This window comes from Cariama cristata, unplaced genomic scaffold (genome assembly GCF_000690535.1).
Source record: "Cariama cristata isolate BGI_N322 unplaced genomic scaffold, ASM69053v1 scaffold39124, whole genome shotgun sequence".
Taxonomy (NCBI): domain Eukaryota; kingdom Metazoa; phylum Chordata; class Aves; order Cariamiformes; family Cariamidae; genus Cariama; species Cariama cristata.
This window is the reverse complement of record NW_009611987.1, coordinates 10628-32618: the sequence shown is the minus strand read 5'-3', so window position 1 is coordinate 32618 and position 21991 is coordinate 10628. Positions and strand designations below refer to the sequence as shown.

The following is a 21991-nucleotide window of genomic DNA, read 5'->3' as shown; positions in this document are numbered from 1 at the left end:
TAGCCACCATGGCTCTTGGTACAAATCAAAGAAGAAATAACCCAAATGTCATTTGTTCCTTTTAATCACCCCTCTCTTGTTTCACTCCTCATTGAACTTCTAGCAGCTTTCTTATACTATCACCACAGTAGGTCATTTTTGCTTATCTACCAAAAATGTTTAACAGCTTAATAGAGATAGACCTGCAACTGATAACAGAAAGCCCTTCCAAAAAAAAAGAAATGGCTAACTAAGGAATAAAATAAATGGCATCGGCAGACACAGCCTGCTTCAGAGAAAGTCAGAAAAAAAACGTGGTTGTACAAAGTCAACTTTAGTCACACCTCCAACAACCAAGCCCATGGCTGTGACTGCAGAGCTCATACCTACCTGGCGGGAGGGGCTGGTTCTGCCCAAAGAAGCTAGGCTGCTGCGGCTGCCCCACGATGCCGTAACCCCACAAGGCAGACTGAGGATGGTGCATCATTTGGGAGGAAACTGGTGAGTAGGTAGGAGGCACTCTGTATAAGTTGTTCTGTGGATATTCCTTAAAATATACAGTAAAAGTCAATGTTACCTGCATTCATACCTTACTAACTCATAAATAATGCCAATTTTCCTACTAAATTATTAAAGGACAGAGACAGTTCCCATTGTCGTTTGCAACGATGTAAAAACCAGATGAAGTCTCAGGCTGCCCACAGGTAATTACCACTAACAACTTTATACACACGCCATCCGTTTTTACCTTATTAGCAAGCTTTTTCTGCAGGCTATACTCAGGTATAGCACAAGGACATCTTACTGTATCAGTACATAAATAACAGGAAGAACTTAACTGAAGCATCAGAAAGGCCAGAAAATGATCTTAAAGTTACAGCTACTTAAAACGCAACACGTTGACAAACCAGCTGGATGCCGACAGAATACTATCACATCTACAACATGCATGACTGCACTGACAGCAGTGTGAAGAGGACGTAATCACACAGAATGCTGCTACTGTAAATGTACGTTATTATTGGGGTGGTGCAGGCATGGTTTTCAAACCCTTGCTCTAAGTGATTCTTCAGTTTAGGAACCCACACCCCAAAACCCAATAAAAACCAAAAGGGAAAGTGTCTCAGAAACCAGAACAAACTGCACAGCAAAACGGTTTATCTATGTGAAAGAGCCTCTTTCAAATTGGTTTCCATTTGAATGGGACCTAGGTTTAAACCAACATGTTTGCTCTCAACATAATTGGAACAGGAAGAATTTTAGAAATTGATGCAAACAGTAACAGCTGTACTTTACACCAAACAAGAGAAAGCATAAACAGAACCTGAATAATACTTAGTAAGATTCAGTCTAGTACATTTTACACAGCATGTAAGGTCCTAAGCACAGTACATTCCTCTATGCTGAGCTCTGTTTGATAGAAATCCACCCTCCTCCTGACCATCTCCATTTACTCCATTTTACTAGGACCTGCTCCTCCAGGTGCAGAACAGTTTCTGAAGGTAGCTAAGACAGCACCACGCAACATCAGATGCTTTGGTGAGATATTTCAAGTTTTGTATGGGGCACCAACTACTTACATCAGCCCTTGAGCTTGACTTTGACTTTCGCTTCCTGCCCTTTGTCTTCTTCTCATCATCGGTGGCAAGTTTTCCCTGATCCGAGAGCTCTCCTGACTTTCTTTCTGGTTCCTGAGACACAGGTGTGGTGGGCTCTTCCTCTTCCTCCTCTGGAGGAAGGGGCAAGGGCTCGAGGTAGTAACTCCGTGGCTTGGGTTTGGTGTGCGTGTGGTACAGGAGGAGATGCTGCTGCTCCTCATATTTTATCACCTTCTTGTCGACACGAACTGTACCAAACCATGCCCAGGAGAGAGGAGCAGGATTTTTGTGACCTTCAAATAAATCCCAAGGGGACACCTTTTGTTTTGTTGAAACCTGAAGACCCTGTTTCAGAATAAAAGTGAAGTTAGTATTTTAAGAAAGTTGCATGCTAAAGTGGATGACTTACTTTCGTACATCATTCTTTAAGTCAGAAAAATCCAGCACGGATATTTTCCCTTCCACAAAATGTACCAAATGCATACTGGTGGGATTTTAACCTCTATCCAAGGCTGCCACCACATAAAAGCAATTATATTTTTACAGTACGATTTGTTTACAACTATGCTAAAAATATCAAGTTCCATCTATCATATTTTGGAGGAAAAGTCAAATATCTACCAAAATTGCTAACCTGAAAATACCCTTGCTAAAAGTTTACATATCCAAATAAGGGAGAAAGCCTAAGCATTATATGACAAAAAAAAATGTCTACCCAGTCTGCAGAATAAAAAGCTCTATCCTAAGCTCTATCCTTCTCTTTTAAATAAATTCACTTGAAAAAATTATGCATCCCTTCGTATTCCCAAAAAATCCAAAACAGTAAGACACTTTCCCCCCCTGTCTTTTTTCCTCTGTCTTTTGTAAGCAGGATCACCCTTCCTCTTCCTCCCAGTAAGCAACAGGTCAAAAGGTTCCCAGCTCAACTGAGCTCTCAAATATAAGATTCTGCTTGAAAAGCAAATACTTTTGTAAGAGCTTCTGCTCTTCAGCTCCAAGTCAAATGTCATTTCCTTTTTGGTAACTTCTGTGGAGTTTGCTGCTATCAGTCAAGGCCCCATATTGCAAAACTGAGCAAGCTTGTGTCAACACTCATCCTATTAGCAGTTGCAAATTGACTGTGTACTCTGTGGATTTGACAAGGAAGGGCGTGCAGTAAATGCGATGACTGAATTTTAAACAAATCAGAAAGTGAAAGGTTACCCAAACTCTTGAATTTGTATGAGTGGCATAAAACTGTTTCCATTAAAGACGCATATATATCTAAAGCTCTGAGACTATCTGCAAGTATCCGTGAATCGCCAGGGAGAGGAAGATGGAGTCACTGTCGGTGCTGCTGCCGGTGCATGGGCCAAGTCACAGTCGACTGCTCAAACCCATTCGGCTGGGCTTTAACGACTCCTAGCGCGCCTCTCTCAATCCGCTCCCGGCTTCACGCTCTGCCTGAGAATTTTCACATGGATCATGCAAACAAAAACCGTGCAAGAATATTTGGAACAGAAATACATTTGATACCAAAAAATGGTCTGTCATTTGCAACTATTTCAAAAGGTATTATTCGACAAGCCCAGCACTCCTCACTTTTGGCATCATTGCTCACAGAAAGCCTACCTGTTTAAAAGAGACTGCATGACTGAGAGTGCATTAGAAAGCTGTATTACAGCAGAAGTACAATGCGGTTATGACACTGCAAATAAACGCATGTACTGTACCTGTTTGGTTGGATTTCCTATGCTTCAACAATCATGGAAAAACTGAGATGAAAGCAAACATTTACTCTTGCCTGTTTCTTATCAATGGAGTCAAATCCTGCAATTTTGTTCCCCTTGGTGTCTATCAAGGATCCCATTGGCTCACAAGTAATAATATCACACGTCTGCTTTGGCAAAGGGAGCAGCTGGCGAACCTTGTCAATGCTTTCTGACCGCTTGTCTCCCAGCTCTTTCTAGGGAATAAATGCATCAATCAATCCAACAGAAAGGAGAGGGAAAAAGAGAAGAGAAAGAGTACACTGCTTTCACTATTACAAAACGTCCAGTTTCTGGATGAATCATTTCCTTGTACTTTTACTAAATTTAAACAAGTGGCTTTGCAAGGTTTTTTTTTTTCTTTTTTTAAGAATGTAAGTTATTTTTTCATCTGTGGTTTAAACAGAACATAGAAAATACATAATACAAATTTAGTGTCTCAAATATAAATAAAAGTAACTAGGTGTCTTGCAGGGTCTCTAATTTAACATGAAGAAAATACTACAAGTCTGTCTTCCCACCCCGACATTCCTGCGTTTTTATTTTCTTCTTTTTCTCCTTGTTATCACTAGTGCTCTTTCAGTCTCTCCTCTTTTTCCAAGAGGCCTTCCCCGACACTAGAAATGACAGGATTAAAAGATGAGCACAGAATGCAATCCAAAAGAAATGCTGAAAATGACAAGACATAACACTTACTTTTAATTTTTTCACTAAATTCATGTAAGCCCTTTTGTTTTCCTCAGGCCCTCCTTGTGAAGCGTTTGACAAGTCCGAGGCAAGTGTCCCGTTGATGAGGACGCCCAGCATATCGAGCACGGTTGTGAACAATTCACTGAGAGTAAAGACAAGTATTACCCTGAGGAACCAGCGATTGCCAAGAGATGCAGGGACAGATATTCACAGCAAAGGCCAGAAACACAGCTCTTCAGACAAGCCAGGTTTTTCAGGGCTATCTGCATACACACACACCTCAGCTGGCATGCATAAGCCCCAGCGTATACATGCAGGTGGACTGTCAAGACGTACACACAAATCTTATTATAAACCCCAGCTCAGAGGTACAGACAGCAGTAACTGCTAACAGATAGTCATCAGGAATTACAGGCTTCGACTTAGGAACGGGCTCAGGTTCACGCTTGTTAGGGAAGAGCATCAATAGTGGCTCCAGTGCTTTCCAAGGTAGAGGTGCTCCCCAACCGAGACCAGCACTGAGCACATAAATTGCACTCAAGCAGTAGTAGGATAATAGTAAGAAAAATATAACAACAACCTATATGCAATCTAAACTTAAAAGCACTAAGGACATGAATTAGCTTGTTTAAATAGTGCAGACGTACTTGTTGGTCTGCATATCAACAGTTCCTGAAGTGATTATCTGGAGGAGCAGAAGTGCCCAGTCTGTGGTCCACTGGGTACTCCTCTGCACAGTGTCAAACATGCCACCCACCTGCAAAATAACACAGCAGATAGCAAGGCTCTGCATATATCTCATAGGCACGCTTCCCTTATCATATGGATTACTTATGAATAAACCTGTTATCGAGTCCCACGAGTTCTTGTGTGCTGAATGCCATCTTGAAGTGCTGACTTTAAATAACTTTTCCTCCCCACCCCGCTCCCAACAAAAAGCTTCTCCTAAGAAGGAACTATAGAAAAGCAAAATATTATTAGAGTGCTCCTTCAGTTTTGTATCTTCACTTTTGTGGAGATTGAAGTCGGTGAAAAAATTCTCAGAACTGAAAAGATGTCAAATTAAAACTTTAGTTATCACTTTCCTCCCACACCCAAAAATTAGACAATCATGTCCAGTGCAGAGAGAAACAAAATCTGAAGAACAATATAGCATTGATTGAAAATGAAAATTGCTGAAAGATATATTTTACCTTGTGAACAATTTTCCACTATTTCTACCAGTATAGTATGATACTGTAAAATATGCCTTGGCTTTGAGAAAGAGCCATTTTGCCAAAACTCATCCTTCAAAGGACCAAACTGCAATAACACAAGGTACCTGCTCAGGTTGCAAGTCTGATTACCAAATGGTCAGAATGGAGTCCAGTCTCCACATTTCAAAGGTACAACACTTCTCGCTAACAAAAGCGCAGCTCAAGCCTTCAGACAGTGACAGCCCTGTAAAAGAGCAAACACCTCCCTCTCACACAACAGGATGCCTCGGAGAGCTTAGGTCAAAAGGACGCTGCTCCTTCCTTACCCGTGCACTGCAGCTCAGGACCTTCCTACTCTGCTGTCAGCTTTGCTGTTTTGCACATTATCCCTGCACTCAATATCTGCATCAAATCATCTTTCAGATGTTTCCCACTTCACAACTTTCCAAAAATAAATCTTTTTATTTTGTCATGTTTGTAATCACTCTGTATCCCTTCACTGTGCTTGTAGTTGTTTACCTACATACAATTCTTCCCCATACTTAAAGCTTATTTCAAGGTTGTGTCTTGCTCAATAAATCCAGAGACTGTTTCAATCCTCAGTACCTGCTTTTAGCTCCTCAACCTTGCTGAGTTTGTATCCAAGAAGATTACTCCTTGAACTACATAAGTGGTTTATGATTTACAAAAGGATAAAATTGTACTGCTTTAATAATAAACCAAATATTGCCCCTATCTAGAGTTCTCCCAAGCCACGGCAAAGTGCACGTCTCCATGGCACTCCGTGGCAGGCAATAGCTGCTTTACGTTAGGTGCAGCCACAGCAATCCCGGAGCAGGTCACAGCCAGCGCTAGTCCCCCTGACCTGAGGCAGTGGGTTACCCCTCCAGTTGCACAGCTGCATGAAAGCAGCTTCGAAAGAGGTGGGAAGAGAACAACGCTGCAGTGTTACTCCTGCCTTGGTGCTCCCTCATTTGGCCTTACGTGTTGTCTCCACACACCTACTGCACTGTGCTAAACAAGCTGCGGTGGCCCTGACGTCTGGGACAGAGGCTTCAAGAGATGTGGGACACTGGAGAACTTGATGGAAACTTTCTAAGTTGGTTAATACACGTATCCAAGCAGCAGCAACCAAAATTGCACATGTAAGTTAAACAGCAAATGTTACATTCCTTGAGAGCTCTGAAAGTCTCAACTGTATGGAATGCCTAATTCCATAAAACCCTTGCTTGTTACATGGGCATAAACCATCAGTGGACAACAGCCTGGAAAGTCCACAAAAAGATGATACATTTCTGAGGTTCCAAGGACACTGAAAGGAAGAAAGCAGCACAAAAATAAGGCATGAATAAGGTACATGCTGTCCTTCCCATTCATTTTACATGAACAATATCCCAATGTTATGGCCAGGAGGCACCAGCTGAAACGAGAGACGGGACAAGCAGAGATGAACACCACCGGAGCGGAGAGCCCTTGTGTCAGGGCAGAGGGGACACTAACAGCCCTTGCTGTCCCTGGCCAGCCCCACCTGGGGCTACCCCCACCCCCCTCCCTGGCCCAGGAGCCCCGCGTCCAGAGCCTCAGCCCGTCCCCCTGGCCCTGCCTGGCCCTGCCAGAGCTGCCTCTGACCCTGGCTCCCCTCGCCGGGCCTGACTCTGAGCCCCTGCCGTGGGCTGATGTCCTGGGATGGCCTCCGCCTGTCCCCATCCCAGCGGAGGTGGCCGGGGCTGGGGGCTGAGGGACTCTCTCAGCTGCCAGCCCTCACAGAGCCCCGGCCCCCACGGCACCCTGACGCAATGCTTCTTGCTCCTTACCACCTACTCTGGAGCAGTTGCTACATCTTTTTGTAACACCAGGATAACCACATCAGTTTTTCTTACCAAGTTAAGACGAAGTTGTAGGGCTTCATGCATCATTTGCCTAGCTTTAATATCGTCCTGGTACCGTTCTTCCCTCCAGTTACTAAGGATCTAAGAAAAAGTATTTGATTAAGGTTGTTTTCTTCCTGTAAAGGAATGTTCTCCCTTTGAAGTTTAAGTATTTGTGACCATTTTCTGTAAGGAATCATAAAATATTATTAACCTTTTTAGCCTCATGCCTGTTTAAGGCTTAAAGTAGATTAAGCAAATGAGCAGGGGAAAAAATTCATTTGTAAAGAGCTGACAATCTGCTATCAATTGTGTGACTAGATCTTCCTGTTGTAGCAAAAAGAAAATAAGCAGCTTTGTTATGCATTTATTAAAAATATTGTTTCAAACATCCTATTTAACTGTGCACCGCAGGTAAGGAGATGGATCTCTTGCACTGGATGCAGCTCCCCAACAGGATCTGATGGGATCTCTGGATGAGAAAGGAGCAGAACTTTAGGGAACCTGGACCAGCTGCATTTCAGGGGAGAACCCATACAGCAAAAGGAAAGCCCAAGTGGCAGTAACACCAGGGGGAAAAAACAAAGGAATTAATTTAACTTGGATGCGGACGTACGTCATAGCCTGGACTTGAACCGAGCGGCAATATGAGAAAGTAACAGCCCTACAGGTATCAATTTTCACTGTCACAGTAATTCATAGAAACGAAAGACAGAAAAAAGGAAACATGTACGCACTACATTGGGCGCTGTATATTTTCATTTTAAAGACAGTCTTAAGGAGCTATTGTAGGCTACAGCATGAACCAGATGGGAGCAAGAAGTCTAAAGCAGAATCAGCAGAGGTTGTGAGTAAGCACAAGTGATCCAAAGGAATAGCTGTAGGCAACAGGCCAGTTTGGGACTAGCAATATTGTTTTTTAAAATATTAAACACTCTTAATTTGTGCCAGTTGGAGAAGATGAAGGGTTTTCCTAAAGAAGGGAAGTTTCAAACTTAAAAAAACTTTTTATGATCAAGCTAGAGATTGAGAAGACTGTTCCTCTCAGGACAAACATCTTTTATTGTTTTTCCTGGAAAGAACTGAAATCAGACTGAAGTTCATTATATTTCTCCATTTTAGAAAAAAAGATGTATTCACTCTCAAAAAGGAAAAAACACCTCCCCATTCTTCCTTCCTTGGACTGTTGCTTTTGGCATACCATTGCACTGTGATTTTCCTGGTTTCACACCATCGTATACACAGAAAACTGATGACACATAAAACATCTAACAAAGGGTGCTCATGGTTATGTGCTTGTTTTACCTGATTAACTTGATTCTGCAGTGATGTTAGAAGCCCTTCCCGTTGCTCATCCTGTCCCTTAAGGCAAGTAAGTACCAAGGAAAGGAAAGGTTGCTGACTCAAGAGAGACATGCTTTAAGAGACAAACACAGAAGTCAATTAGTACAGTTATTTTGATACTTCCCATCCTCACTCCCTTCCTTGTTTTGTCTGCTTTTCTCCCTGGAAGTGGCATTGCCCGCATCTGCCTGTGTCTGTTTTAGTAAATTAAAGCCTTGCCAGAGACATTAAAGAACATGCAGGTAAGAAGGCAGAGCACCAGCCAGTCTAAATACACATGTCATGCATGCCGTTACTGAGAACCCACCCAGCTCAGGGCACTGAATGACCAAGAACTGCATGGACACTTGAAGGCCTGACTCAGAAACTGAACACGTCATTTTAAGACTACTTTGATTAACCAGGGATATAACTTTAGTGGAGATTAGGCAGCTAAAGTTTCTAATCCATGTTAGTGGTCTCAAGTGAATCCCAAGTAAATTTCCCCAACAAGCACTGACTAGAATGACAGCTGCCTAAATTGCACTAAAATTCTAACACGGGCTTACTATAAGTAAAATGCGATGCAGCTGTAGCTGGTTGCAGGAGACATGCCACAGCAATGCAAGGGCTTTCAGATTTTTTAAATTTTTTTTTTTTTTTTTTTTTTAAGATTAATGTATATCCATTATAAACATAAAATTTAGACAAACTGAAAGAGATACACAAAGAGGAATTTGGAAGTACAACATGTGAAATAGAAGAGAAGTTGTAAAAATGTCAGCAAAGGGATTTGAGTAACAGCTCATCCAATGATTTTTGCCGTTTTAGCTACACAAGCTCCTTGAAAATTACATGCATCCATAAACACAATATAAATACATATCCACACATACACATGTGTATTTATTACAAGTATTCATTTCAACAATTATTTTCATTAGGCATTTAACTTGACTTCAACAATTTAGGTGACATTTAGTAAAAAGGAATGGCAGAATCCCAAGGTCCCACAAAAGGAGCAAAGTAGGAAGTCTGCATTTTCAAGAGTCACGTTAAACAGTGATTTTTCAGATTTTAGGAACAACATGGTAGGAACACCTCTTCATTTTCTCATTAATTTCCATAAGAAAAATTTACAGTTTGCAAGACAGTTATTGCAATTGCTATCCCTACTGCATAAAGCAGAGTTTGGAAAAAGAAAAAGAGATCTCATATAAGATTTCATACTTTTCCATAGTATCATCGGTTTCATCACTTGCAGAGTAGTAAAGTTTGGTTTTGATCAAGAGGAGATTGAAAAGCTTCAGAAAGCACACAAGGAAGCAATTTATTGTTACAACTAGAACAACTTTGTAAATGTTATTATTTCTGCGCATAGGAATCACCGTGGAGGAAAGGCTTGACAGTTTCTATAGGCACTTTATTTTGGCTTTGAAGGGGGCTTGGTTTAGATTTTCTACACTAGAGCTCTCCCGTAGGAAAAGAAACAGAAGACAGAGAGAGGTTCCATATTCCTTTCTACCAATGCAAGTAGCAAGAGAGCCAGTGAATAAAGGAAAAGTGCTGAAATGCTCAGAAACAGCTAACAAAGAGATCCAGAAAGCAAGACATCTTTTTTATCTAACAATAGATCAAGCACATATTTCAAATGAATTAGACAAGGAAGAGATGGCTTCATAAGGCTAATACAAAGCATACTTAACTCAAAAACTGAACATGGCAAACAGAACTCCTATGGGTCGATACACCATGTAAGAAGCTTATCAAAGAAATGGCCCAGAACAAGGAGAGTCCAGCATTACACAGAGTTATGGGCATACTGCAATTATGATGGAAAGAAAAAAAAATTTAATCTTCTAACCTTAAAGGGAAAATAAGCTAGGTGGCAGAGGCTAGAAAATAGCAGTAGATTTAAAAGGCTCCACAGAATTTAATGACAACCGTAAGACAAAATCAATACATGCAACACAGGTTTACAAGAGTACTATAAAGTGGCAAAGCCCAATTATTGGTTCCGTGCTCAAGGAAAGTATCCTGCCTGAACAACATTGGAGGTGATCAAAAAGACAACGCACACTAGTGAACACGTAAGAACAAGAAACTTATGGTGGGACCATACACAACAAATACCACAAGCCTTTAAGAAGCAATTTGTTTTCTCGAACAACTGTACTTTGGAAGAGCTTCACAAAAAGAAAGATGGTTGGTATTTGAAGCTAAGAGACCTTGTTGCGTAGAGTATTCAATGTAATTTCTATCATAATTCTAAGAAAGTAAAAAAAAAAATAATAATCATAGGCACTGTGGAAGAATATTTTACTAAAGGAAAATCAACAACCATTAAGTCATTACAATTCTCATGCGCTTGGAAAGTTAGAGGTGAGCTTAAGCTTAATTCCCAACAGGAATTAAGTGACATCTTATGACACTTATGGGATCTTAATGGCAAGAAAAGTGGCCTACTGCCATAGAAGGGAAGAGACAACAAGCACTCTAACTATTCTTTTAAATCTCTAACATCACCAAGATGCAGAATAGCCACTGGAAGATCTGTTACAAAGCTTTCACATTTCTTCCTCTGAAACCAATGATATTTCTTCAAACTAAATGAAAGCTGAACCCTCTTTGGGGTTCATAACCTTTTGCTCCACGAAAGTGAACCAACGAGGTTTTGTGAAGCCGAAATCCAGTCCTCAATAAACTCCTCCTTCAAAAATACCTTTCAGCTCTGCATACAGGGACTTCCCAAGGTCGTACCTTTTTTGTTTCTGTCTATCTCTTTCCTTCTTAGAAGACGACCCCAAATGCTGACCTTTCTCCAGCTCCTCTCCTGCAGCTTTCAAGACCCTACCTTGAACTGAGGTAGGCAGTTTTGCAATCAAGGGAGCCACCAGCCACACTCCTTGCCGCTCAGAGGAACTAGAAGTAGAACAAACTTATTTCAGCCAAAATATCCACATAGTTTTGTAACAGTATTAGCTGTTATAAGACTGAACTGCTTTAATAAAGCAGTTGACACAATGCATCTGGAGTAACTAGTGTGGACTGAGCAGTCACAATTTCTGGTTTCCAGAAAATTCATTGTTAATTCATTGTTATGTTTATTGTTAAACAAAAGTAAATAGAAGGAACCTTCAGGTAACTCATTTCTGCACGTTCCTGTTTCGAGTGCAAAAAAGTCTAGGCAATCTACACATAATTAAGCATCATGTTGGCTAAAATAATTAAAAAGGTGCTACAAAAAATACCTTAGGAATGTCTTTTTACCATTCTGTCTTGTATTACTTGTGTCAGCATTTCCAACAGAGTTTGGATTGAAGAGGCCTATACCAGAGTTAGAAGAGTTATTGTTTAGATCAGCGGATTGCTGAAACACCTCTATTGTCGCCTTTGCAATATTATCCAACAAGCTGTTCATTTCAGCCACAGACCCAGAACCCTACAGTAAAACATAAGTAAACTAGCACATTCATCGTATGTTTGCTCATGGACTACGTTAAAATTTAACATACTTTTTTGTATTAAATATTTAGTTAAGAAAGTTTGAAAACAAATACTCACAGGCTCCTTCATGCATTGTTTGATCATTAGTTGCAGCTCCAACCAAGACTGACGGAGAGTCCACTGATCTAAGTTCTAGGTAAGAATTAACATTAGAAATACAAGTGTCAACATTTTACAGGTTAGAAGAAAAAAGTAAATCTCATAATTGAATATATTAAATGCAAAAACCTCATCTTATACGCAGATCATCACAATCACTACTCTTTTTAATAGTCTAATGACATGCCAAAATATCAGACCTATTAAGGAATGTACATTAACTTCTACACCTTTGTAGCTGATATTGTTACTCAATACTTTTAAACACAATATTTTTCTGAATAAAAATCTTGCGCTCTGCAAAATCTGAGTTTAGTTAGATATGAATACGGAAAACGTAATTCACTTTTTCATTAGTAATTACATTAATCCACTGCACTGCCATTCAAGTGGACATGACTGCATTTAGCACAAGGGCATCTAAACACGATTAAAGTAAATGCAGCAGCTGAAGTGATTATTTTGCAGGACACTGATTGCTATTTGTCCTGGTCCAGATATTCCTGGCTTGATTCTTCACAGGTCTAGGCAAAGAAAATCCATTTTGTAGTTTAAGAAATGAGCGTCCCTAATGCAGGTGAATTTGAAGAAATGATCAGTTTAGGACTGTCTGAGAAGGCGTTTGAGCCTGTTCCACGGAGTAGGAGTGTCTTCCACCACAGTACTGTCACAGAGCCCTGCAGAGACAGCACGCATCTCCACCTAAGCAGCCCTAAAAGCAGCTCCCTTTACAGTGGCTTCCTCATGACTGACAACGATGAACAGCAATGAGGAGCGTGCTGCACGCTTGTTTCCTCCATACTTGTGGAATCAGAAGTAACGAGACACCAGAAGTCATATGATAAAACGTTTACCACAGAGACAGAGGATCCTGAGCACATACAATCTTTAAAGAAGAATCTAATGCTTGATTGCACCAAGACCTGCAAATCAATGTCACTTGGTGGTGCTGCTGAATGGCAGGTTAAGAGTCAGTGCATCACAGGTAGCTTTTCCACCTCTTCCCCACTGCATTACCTGAAGTATGCGTTTGATATGCTGCCTCTGAGGGTTGTCACCCTCGGTGCATTCTTTAATACCATGAGGATAACAGATAAGTTGAAGGAGTTTCTGTGCTTGTTTGTTTGAAAGAACGGGATCCAAAATAAGATCTTTGTCTGTGCACAGCCTCTCAGGTTCTTTTAAACAGTGCTCTCCAACCCATTCCTGTAAGCAATCAGATAACAGATTCACAAGATAGTTTCAAGGCAATATTAGTTTTTGGTAAGCTAAACAGAAAAGTGATTTCTCCATTTTTTTGAAGTGAACTATGGTTCAGGCAACATGTGAGATTAGAAATGTCTTCTGTCATTCAGTATCACCTGAAAATATAAGGCTGTCAACAGGTTTTCCAAAATTCATTTCCTCTATACTTTGAAAGCAATTTTGCAATAAAAGAAATGCTACTGCAAAACCACTTTGAGCAGACAGTTGACGGAGCGGTCCTACCATCTTCTCAAAGTGCTTCAGATTCAGGTAGGAAAAACCCCTCAATTCTGACAGAGTGCAGGGAGATGCTAATAACTAACTAAAGTACATTTTTCCCCCCAATAACATACTACTCCATGTATAAATTGCCCAAATCAAGAAACCCAAACAGAACTCAAATACTGAAATACTTCAACATTCATTTTGCATCAAAATATATGTTAACACCTTTCAAATAAAATAACATTGTTTCTCCAAATAAAGACAGAAGAGTAATTTCAGAGATTACCTGCTGGCAAATTGTTCTTAGCACATATCTAGCATACTCGCTTAAACTAGCAGTTTCTATGGAAACAGCTTTTCCACATGATTTCAAAGTGTGAGAGGAACCCCAGATTTCATCCTCATTGAGTTCATCTAATAAGCCTCTCATATGGAAATCTTCACTCTTCAAGGAGTTGACATTGTTGCTGCCAATTTCGGCATCGCCTGTACAGCAGAAGCACAGAAGCACAGGGTGAAGGGCTGCCCAAGCCCCCATACCCCCGGACCGCTTACCCACTGAGGGACGTCTTCGGAGCCACAGGCCAGCTGAGGAGTAAAGCAGGAGTGAGGCAGATGCATTCAAAAGGGCAGCACTCACTGACTCTGAAAATCACCATGCTCAAAGTATTGTCCATGCGCTTCACTTTGCATAGCATCTTTTTAATGGATATTTCAGAAGCAGGAAAAGGTTTGTACAAATCAAACACAAATAAAGCCATTATGTGCTCGACAGGAAAAAGTCTGTGAGTGTGTGGAATTGGTTTGGCAGATAAGAAAGAGCTGCGTTACTCACTCTTCTCATGTCCCTTTTCCAAGTCTTCTCTCTTTGATTTATTAACACTCCATAGACCTAGAGAAAAGTTTTGACCAGTGGCCCCTTAGCCCACCTGACTATGAACTTCTTGACAAGACAGACTGATCTTCCTGGGAACGGAAAAGGGCAGAGCACTCTGAGGGAGCCCAGCAAACACCGGTGAGCCCCTCCTCTCTGCAAAGCACTGGCACAGCTCTACAACCACCACCTACCTGGAACCAACAGGGCTGACCAGAGAACGAAGGAAAATGCTTCAGACACAATGCAAAAAATCAGACCTGTGGCAGTTCACATTTTACGAGCCTTAAACCCTAGACAAGGAAGAAGATACAACTACAGCATGTAATAGCGGGGAAAATAGCAACAAAAAAAAAATAATCAAAAACCTGTTGCACATAATAGTACCCCTAAGCCTGCGAGGTCATCCAGGAGCTTGCATGACAACAGCCTGCATGAGAAGTGGGCTAACATAGCCTACTGTTTTAAGTCAGCAGAAACTCCGGTGGACCTTAACTGATGCACCACATATGATAGTCATCCCTTAGAAAACCTCTCAGTTGACTATCAAGATCAAAAACTAACAGGACATGACAAGGCTAAATGGTGTGCTTCAGCCACTCATTCAAACACACACACGTTAACACCAGGGCCTCTCGCTACACGTATGGTAGGATTTTTTGTTAAAATCTACAACTACCAGCAATATATTTCAAACTACGGCACCAAGGAGACCGACAGCCTTTCAGCAGCTGTGGCCACGTCCCCAGACTACTACACAATTACATAGAGTGCTTGAAACACCACAGTACACTGGGTCCTCCTGCAGACCCAGTTCTCCCGTCACTGTTTCTGTGTTTCCTGGTACTGCTTTACCCCGGACGAAAAAAAAATGAGGGTTTAGTAGAGTTACTGCTAAGAAAAACAGCCAACACCTCTGCCCCCACCCTGGTTTGTGCCACTTTGGAGTTATTCCTAAATAAACAGCACACAATCTTTTTTTAAACAAGACTAAACTTGTATTTAACAGCTTCTCAAAGTCAGAGCCCTGACCGGCTGCGACAGCCAGCCTGTACCCAGAGGGTGGGTGGCAGGGGTGGTCGTGACCCGACAGCGCCGGTTCCATCGCCGACCCCTCAGCCAGCTCTCCAGGGCCGGCCGGGCAGGCTGGCCCACCTCTCCACCACAGCAGCCACACTCTGGCCCCCACCTCCTCTGCACGGCCCACTGCAGCACAAGGAACCAACTCCTTACAGGGCAGGGAGACATCAAATGAACACTGTTGGCACTCGTGAGACAGAATAGAAATGAATTTTAAGTAGGCCAATAGCAAAAGAGCAGAACGTACCCTGAGAAGTGAAAGCAGTTATAATCCCTCCGTTCCCCCAAATCCAGGCAAATCCGAAAACCCCTGTACCACTGACCCAACAGCTGGCAGCACAGACAGATCCAGGCCGGTAGAACCCAAAGCCCAGGACAAGATCACTGCGAAGAGCGTAGGAAACAAGCTGACGGAAGTCTGTGCCCAACGCACGTGAACAGACGGCAGCGGCAAACAGCCCATCCCCGTCCTCCCTGCACTCAAGCATCTTATGAGCTTGCGAATGCAACCATATCAAGCCCAAATCTGTACCAGTGAAGGACAAGAGGGAAGAACCTGGCAGGCAAATAATACAATGAAGAGACTGAGACCAAGCCATACATGAGGCTAAAGCCATCCCAGAACGCTTTGATAAAACTTGTGAAGACATTTAATACACCCTAGAGCAGCTGACTGCAGCACCGCCTTTCACTGTGGGTAGAGATTCTTTTTCTCTAACATAGATTTCTACTCACAAAGCTTCCTCAGCATTGAACTGCAACAGCTATCATTTACCTGATGCTTTTCCTCAGCAAATCAAGTACAATTTTTAAATAACCAATGGAGGGTGCCAACAAGAGACATCTCCAAATATAACATTTTCGGTATGGGATGTGCTGCAGTGAAGGCACAAATAAACTGTGTGTCCAAACCTTCCTTCATACCACCCTGCACCAGACCCTATCCAAACCATGTCCCTGCACAGAGAAGAAACAACAGGTATTCACACTACACACCATTAAAGAAGAGAAATAGCAAATCTCGGCACTGTGACTAGCAAGAGAACATAGATAATGGCCACAAACGTATTTCAAACTCACTCTCAAATCCATCGGTCCATCCCAGATAGCTGTGCCTTCAACATCTTTCCCAATACAGTCACATCAGTAAGGTTCATGGGGGTTTTGAGGCAGTTCTGAGACACTGGCCAACAGAGAATATAATAATGGCACTCTAGCTGGAGGTATACCTCTGTAGCTACGTCCACATCTGGACGATCTTGCTTGATTAACTGGACATTTGCTTAGCTCCAAAAATACACATTGCCATAGGTCACAAGAGCTTTAACTGAACTTAAGCCAAACCAAAGCTCGAAGGCAGTTATTTGTTTGGAAAAACAACACACTCATCGTTCATGAAGAGTTGCTTAGCAGTGATTCTTTTACAACTTCCACAATGACAGAGACACGTGATTTGTGGTAAAACATAGAAAAAGGTAGGAAAAATGATCTGAGACCTTATTTTCTCTCTGTATTTGAGGGGGACTTGCCTGAGTTTGAAATGTACTGGGACTTGGTGGCGGGGGTAGGGGTCAAAATGTGAAAAAGTCGCATCTGCTTAAAGCCTCATCAGCTGGGGCTGACTCACCAGAGAAAAATCGTGTCTCTTGATCTGTGCGGGGAAACGCTACTCACATGCTACAGAAGCACAGACAACATCTACATTTTTCTCTTGTCATCGAGGTTTTCCTTTCCCAGGAGCATTCCCAGGGAAGTGAACTAGCACAATCTGTTTTTCACCCAAACACTAGAACTAAAACATTACACATGACTCTGCATAATCTTACCAAGCATCAAAATTGCTTTTAAGACTGCAAACACAGCTCCCACTTCGATACTGTTGTGAGCAGCAGCCAAGAGGTGACGATCGCAAGAAGAACGAATTCCAGGAAATAATTTCCCTATGGAAAGAAGAGTAAATCTTGTAGAAAATGGTTGTTATTTACCAACTAAAATTAATTTCCTTTGCACAAAATCCTTCTCATCTAGAATAGCTATAGAAATACAGTAACTGAACGAAGAACTGAATTTTATGAAATTGAAACTGAAGATGAACAGGTAAGTCATTAAAACCAACTGGGATACATGGTTATGATGTATTCATATCAAAATAAGCTATGATCATTTAAATAGAGAAAGGAGCCTGTCATTTCACTGTGTCCATGTAAACAGTGAATTTAACCGCAATGAGATACTGAAGGGCATTTTGGTTTTGACTTCACAGATTTAGGAAATTACTTCCCTCACCTAGCCTCATTTGTTATGAGGCAAAATTAATTAATATAAATGCCTGTTGCACAGTTAAGCCTAATGCTGCAGCTCCGAAGCAGACTGCAAAGGAAGTCAGCGAGTGCTTTTTCTAACTTGAAGGAGAAGATAAACAGACTGAAAGGGAGGGAGGGAGAAAGGAAGGATGAATCTACCACCTTTCTGCGGCGGTTAACAGAGCCGTATGGAAGATAAGTCTGTGACACCGTCACATTCTGTTTGATTTGTTCTACTTCCTAGAGTTCAGACATGATTCTTCCTATCTATTCAAATCGACTTTTTTTCCTAGGGAAGCCTGGGACCATGTAACATATTTCTGTTACTGAGATGGTATTCTTCACGGCTCTTACTTGTTTTGCTTAAATATGCAACAAAAGCTCATTCCTGTCTGGCCAAAAAATAAATTAATATTACTTTTACATGGAAGAATTTGACACCACTTAAGAGGTGAAATTTTTTTTCTTTCAAATTAAATTTGCCATAGAAATAGTCTTTTCATCAAATTTGCTGAAATACTTGTAAGTCAAAACAGAGCTTATTTCCAGGCTTGTTTCCTTTTAATTCTTAGGTGCTTGTTCCTTGCCCTTTTCCTTCCTCTTTTGGTCTGTGGCAAACACACACAGTTCAGACCACAGAATATTCGACTTTGAAAGGAAGGAGAATTACATGAATATATCCTGAGAACTAATTTCCTCGCATTTCTTCTGTTGGACTAGATGCTTTATTATACCCTATTTAAAATCACATTTAATTTCAATCTACATGCAAGGCTACCAAACTCCATGATGTGTATCCCTACTAGTTTCTGTATCCCTGCGAGATGCCCCATTACAGGAGCTGTCGCTGCCCTGACAGCACTTAGTAAGAAGGAAGGTGGGGACTGTGGTAAGTACTACCACTGCCAACAGCAGCACTGGCACAAAACCAGTATTAACAGGTCCCAGGCTCACACGATTGTTTTAATGAAGTTCCAAAACAAAATAAGAACTACCAGGATAGAACAGTTCTAAATGTATTCCTCTTTGCTGAATTGTACACAGATACTGTGTTAAAAATTCATTTTCTTTGTTAAGATGTAACATTGATATGGCCGAGTTTTACGTCAACATTATGCCACACCTGGGTGGCCAGGTGTTGTTAATTAATATGTTTCAGCAAACTTCTATAGTTCTACATGCATATAAAACGTTTCCCAAACAAGTAAGAACAGCACGTATTGACTTTTCACTACTGAAACATCTGTAATTTCAAATAGGCTATCATTTCTACTTGCACTATGGATATTTTCACACATGAAATCTGAAGTCATCAAAAACCATCTGGGTTCACTTTCTGAAATGAAAGGACCACGCAGCAGGCAACTTACCTGTTCCTTGGGGAAAGAGGCAGACCTGGGGTGTCCTGAAGAGGTGCAGGAGTAGCCGACAAGTCATCCTTGCCCCAGGCTCAGCATCTGGATCTCCACAGGCTACGGAAGATGGGATGTGGACATAAGGCATCTACCCAGGACCTCACAAGTCCCAGTGGCAGGCCTGGAAATGTTCTAGCTCACAGGCCCATTTTAAATGGGAATACAATAATTTAATCAACAGGAATCAGCATTTATGGCCTTGAGTCATTAAAAACCAGGAAAGAACAGTATGATTTTTGGTAAGAAAGAGACCTAATTAATGGTCGAAAAGAATACATAGTTAAAATGGCTTTTGATAGTCAAAGCAGAAATAAGAAACACAAATCCAAGTAGAAAGTGAAAAGAAATGTGTGAAGTGGCCAACAAAGAGGACCATAGCTACAGTACTCCAGGGCTGGAGGCAAAGACAATGAGGTCAGAGAGAAAATGCCAACACCAGGCAGATCGATGCCAGAAGGAAACACACAACCTGAGTAGATCTGGCAGACATTTGAGCACATAGCGTCAAGCAGAAAAGAGCTGCAAGCAGAAGGTGAGGCTGCATGACATAAGGGGACAGCGTGCTGGCAGCAACTCTGATACCACTTGTGAAGTGTGGGTTCTCCGATCTAGCTTGGCATCGCTCCTTTTGGGAACTGCAGGGACACACATGCTGCAACGCACAATAGGTGGCATTCCACACAAGAATGCAGTTCAGAACACTGACTTATTCAATCAATGGAGACTTCTTAAGAAGTCTTAAGTTTTTCATTTTAGGTTTTTCTCTTGGTATTTTCTTACCAGCTGCAAGAAGAGAAGGCAGTGCAACATGCTGAACTACATCTTCCAGAGAAAAGCACTGCCGGGCGATCAATATAGCAATGAAAGTGGCCAGGGAATCGTGGAACGACAGGTCACTTACCTTGAAGGAAAAACATTGCAAGGCTTCACAAAACAGTGCACACACCACTGCCACAATTATTAAGGAATTAATTATAAGAATAAGCAGTAAAATATTTACACATAAGCATTTGTCTCTACATTTTAATGCATTTCCCAAACATTTTATGGCAAATGCTGATAGCTTGTAACAATTTTTAAAAATACCTGTTTCAAATACGTCAAATTCTGAAATAAAAACCATTAGTTTTACAAAAACTTGAGAAAATGTTATTATTCTGTAAAAACAGATAACATTGCTACTTATTCCTTAGCTTCAGGACAAGGCTATGTCCCCAATGTACACAGCTTCAATCTGTTCCTAAAGGCACATATAATCAAACTATATTTTGTATTGAATGTATTGACTCAGATACTGGATTCAATGTATTGAATCAGATATTGCATAACATTAACCACTGTAATCCCACTGACTTTAACAGGACTATGGTAACTTACACCAGGTGAGTAAGAAACAGCAAAGTGTACCACCCCTTCTACAATCTAAGACCTAACACCAAAACAGGGTCTTTAAAATAGTGGTAGTTATTTACACATCCATCAGCATTTTCGAAAAAGTATATGGATATGCCTGCTCTTTTAAAAGAGTACCTCTGATATTCTGAATCATTCTGTAATAAAGAAAAGAAAAAATGTACGAAGAGAAAACTTTAAGCACTGCCCAAATTCTACATTAACCCTGAAGATGTAGGAAAGAATAAAAATCAATCAGGAACCTCATTTAAAGCCTTGAATTCGTATGGATACAGGACTAAATTTGTGCTCTGCATTTTGTATTGGATGGAAACCTTACTATACCTCTAAGCACACCCTAGGTAAATAAGTTTAACAGGTACCTCAGAAGATACTGAACTTACATCCACGCTGCAGAGCAGATCATTGAAACCCCAGACGTGATTTGAAGAGCAGCAAAGAGCTTTTACGACCCCTACCCACTCTGAGCTAAGCACCGTGCAGCATGCCGTCAGCTCTGCGCAAAGATTTGCTATGTCATTAATCCTAGGAAAGAAGAGAAAAAACTAACACAGAAGCAAGATATTTTGTAAACAATAAATATTTAGGTCAAAGCAGATCAGTGCTTGGCAGAAGAAATGCTGTTTCCCTACTTAAGGTGGGGGTTTATGTCCAAATGTGGTTATGCTACTGTACATACAACCTCGTGTTATTCAGTTGTGGACAACTGGAGCATCTAGAAAAAGAAGAAACCAGTATGTGACTTGTACCCCATAACTTGCATCCATCCAATCTACAGTAGCACAAGGCCTTTATTTTCTGTAAACCCTACCCTGCACATCGTGTGTTCCTACCAGCTTCCCTACCTGTGCTGAGCTTCCCCCGAAGAGGGATGGAGCAGCCAAACCCGCGCTGCCGGCAGCTCGCCATGGCAGATGGCCTGCCCCTCTCCAGAGGGCCACGCTCTGGCCTTTCCTCAGTGCTGCCGCACAAACAGCAGCTCCGTCCTCTTTCACGGAAAAATGTCACGGGGAAGTGGTGTGCACGGTGCCCCTCTCCCCAGCCCCAGGTCACCAGTCACACCGCACTGCTGGAGCCCTCCCGCCCTCCCTCCGCCAGGCCAGCACTACTGTTGAAGAGGAAGGAGAGAGTCACCAAATCAATTAGCATTAATGAATTCTACTTCATAAATCGCATACTGTGTAACGCATGATTCGGTGTATGATTCAGAGTTATGTAACATTTTAAAAAACACAGCAGAGTTGACTCATCCCAGTGCAAGTTATTTTTTCTCTGTTCCACAGTGAAACTCGTTTGGCCACATTTAGATGTTCCCCTTTGTTGCTCTTACAAAACTGCTTCCTCTCAGCTGCTCTGCCCTGCCAAGAATGCCCCACATTTCATAGAACCACAGAATGGGGTTGGGTTGGAAGGGACCTCAAAGCCAAC

General features: G+C 41.6%; 1 protein-coding gene across 1 annotated transcript in view; it reads right to left on the bottom strand.

The window, feature by feature from the left end:
- The window catches only part of MED12L (mediator complex subunit 12-like), a 48180-nt gene that overhangs the window by 15834 nt on the left and 10355 nt on the right, over positions 1–21991 (bottom strand). The window contains exons 8-23 of the mRNA XM_009698442.1: positions 20947–21088; positions 19931–20051; positions 19106–19207; positions 17259–17372; positions 13765–13964; positions 13026–13214; positions 11967–12041; positions 11654–11844; positions 11163–11324; positions 8385–8496; positions 7092–7181; positions 4663–4772; positions 4022–4157; positions 3361–3522; positions 1560–1922; positions 370–526 (exon numbers count right to left, since the gene is read on the bottom strand). Coding sequence (XP_009696744.1) covers positions 370–526; positions 1560–1922; positions 3361–3522; positions 4022–4157; positions 4663–4772; positions 7092–7181; positions 8385–8496; positions 11163–11324; positions 11654–11844; positions 11967–12041; positions 13026–13214; positions 13765–13964; positions 17259–17372; positions 19106–19207; positions 19931–20051; positions 20947–21088 — 2426 coding nt within the window. The remainder of the gene's footprint in view (positions 1–369; positions 527–1559; positions 1923–3360; positions 3523–4021; positions 4158–4662; positions 4773–7091; positions 7182–8384; positions 8497–11162; positions 11325–11653; positions 11845–11966; positions 12042–13025; positions 13215–13764; positions 13965–17258; positions 17373–19105; positions 19208–19930; positions 20052–20946; positions 21089–21991) is intronic.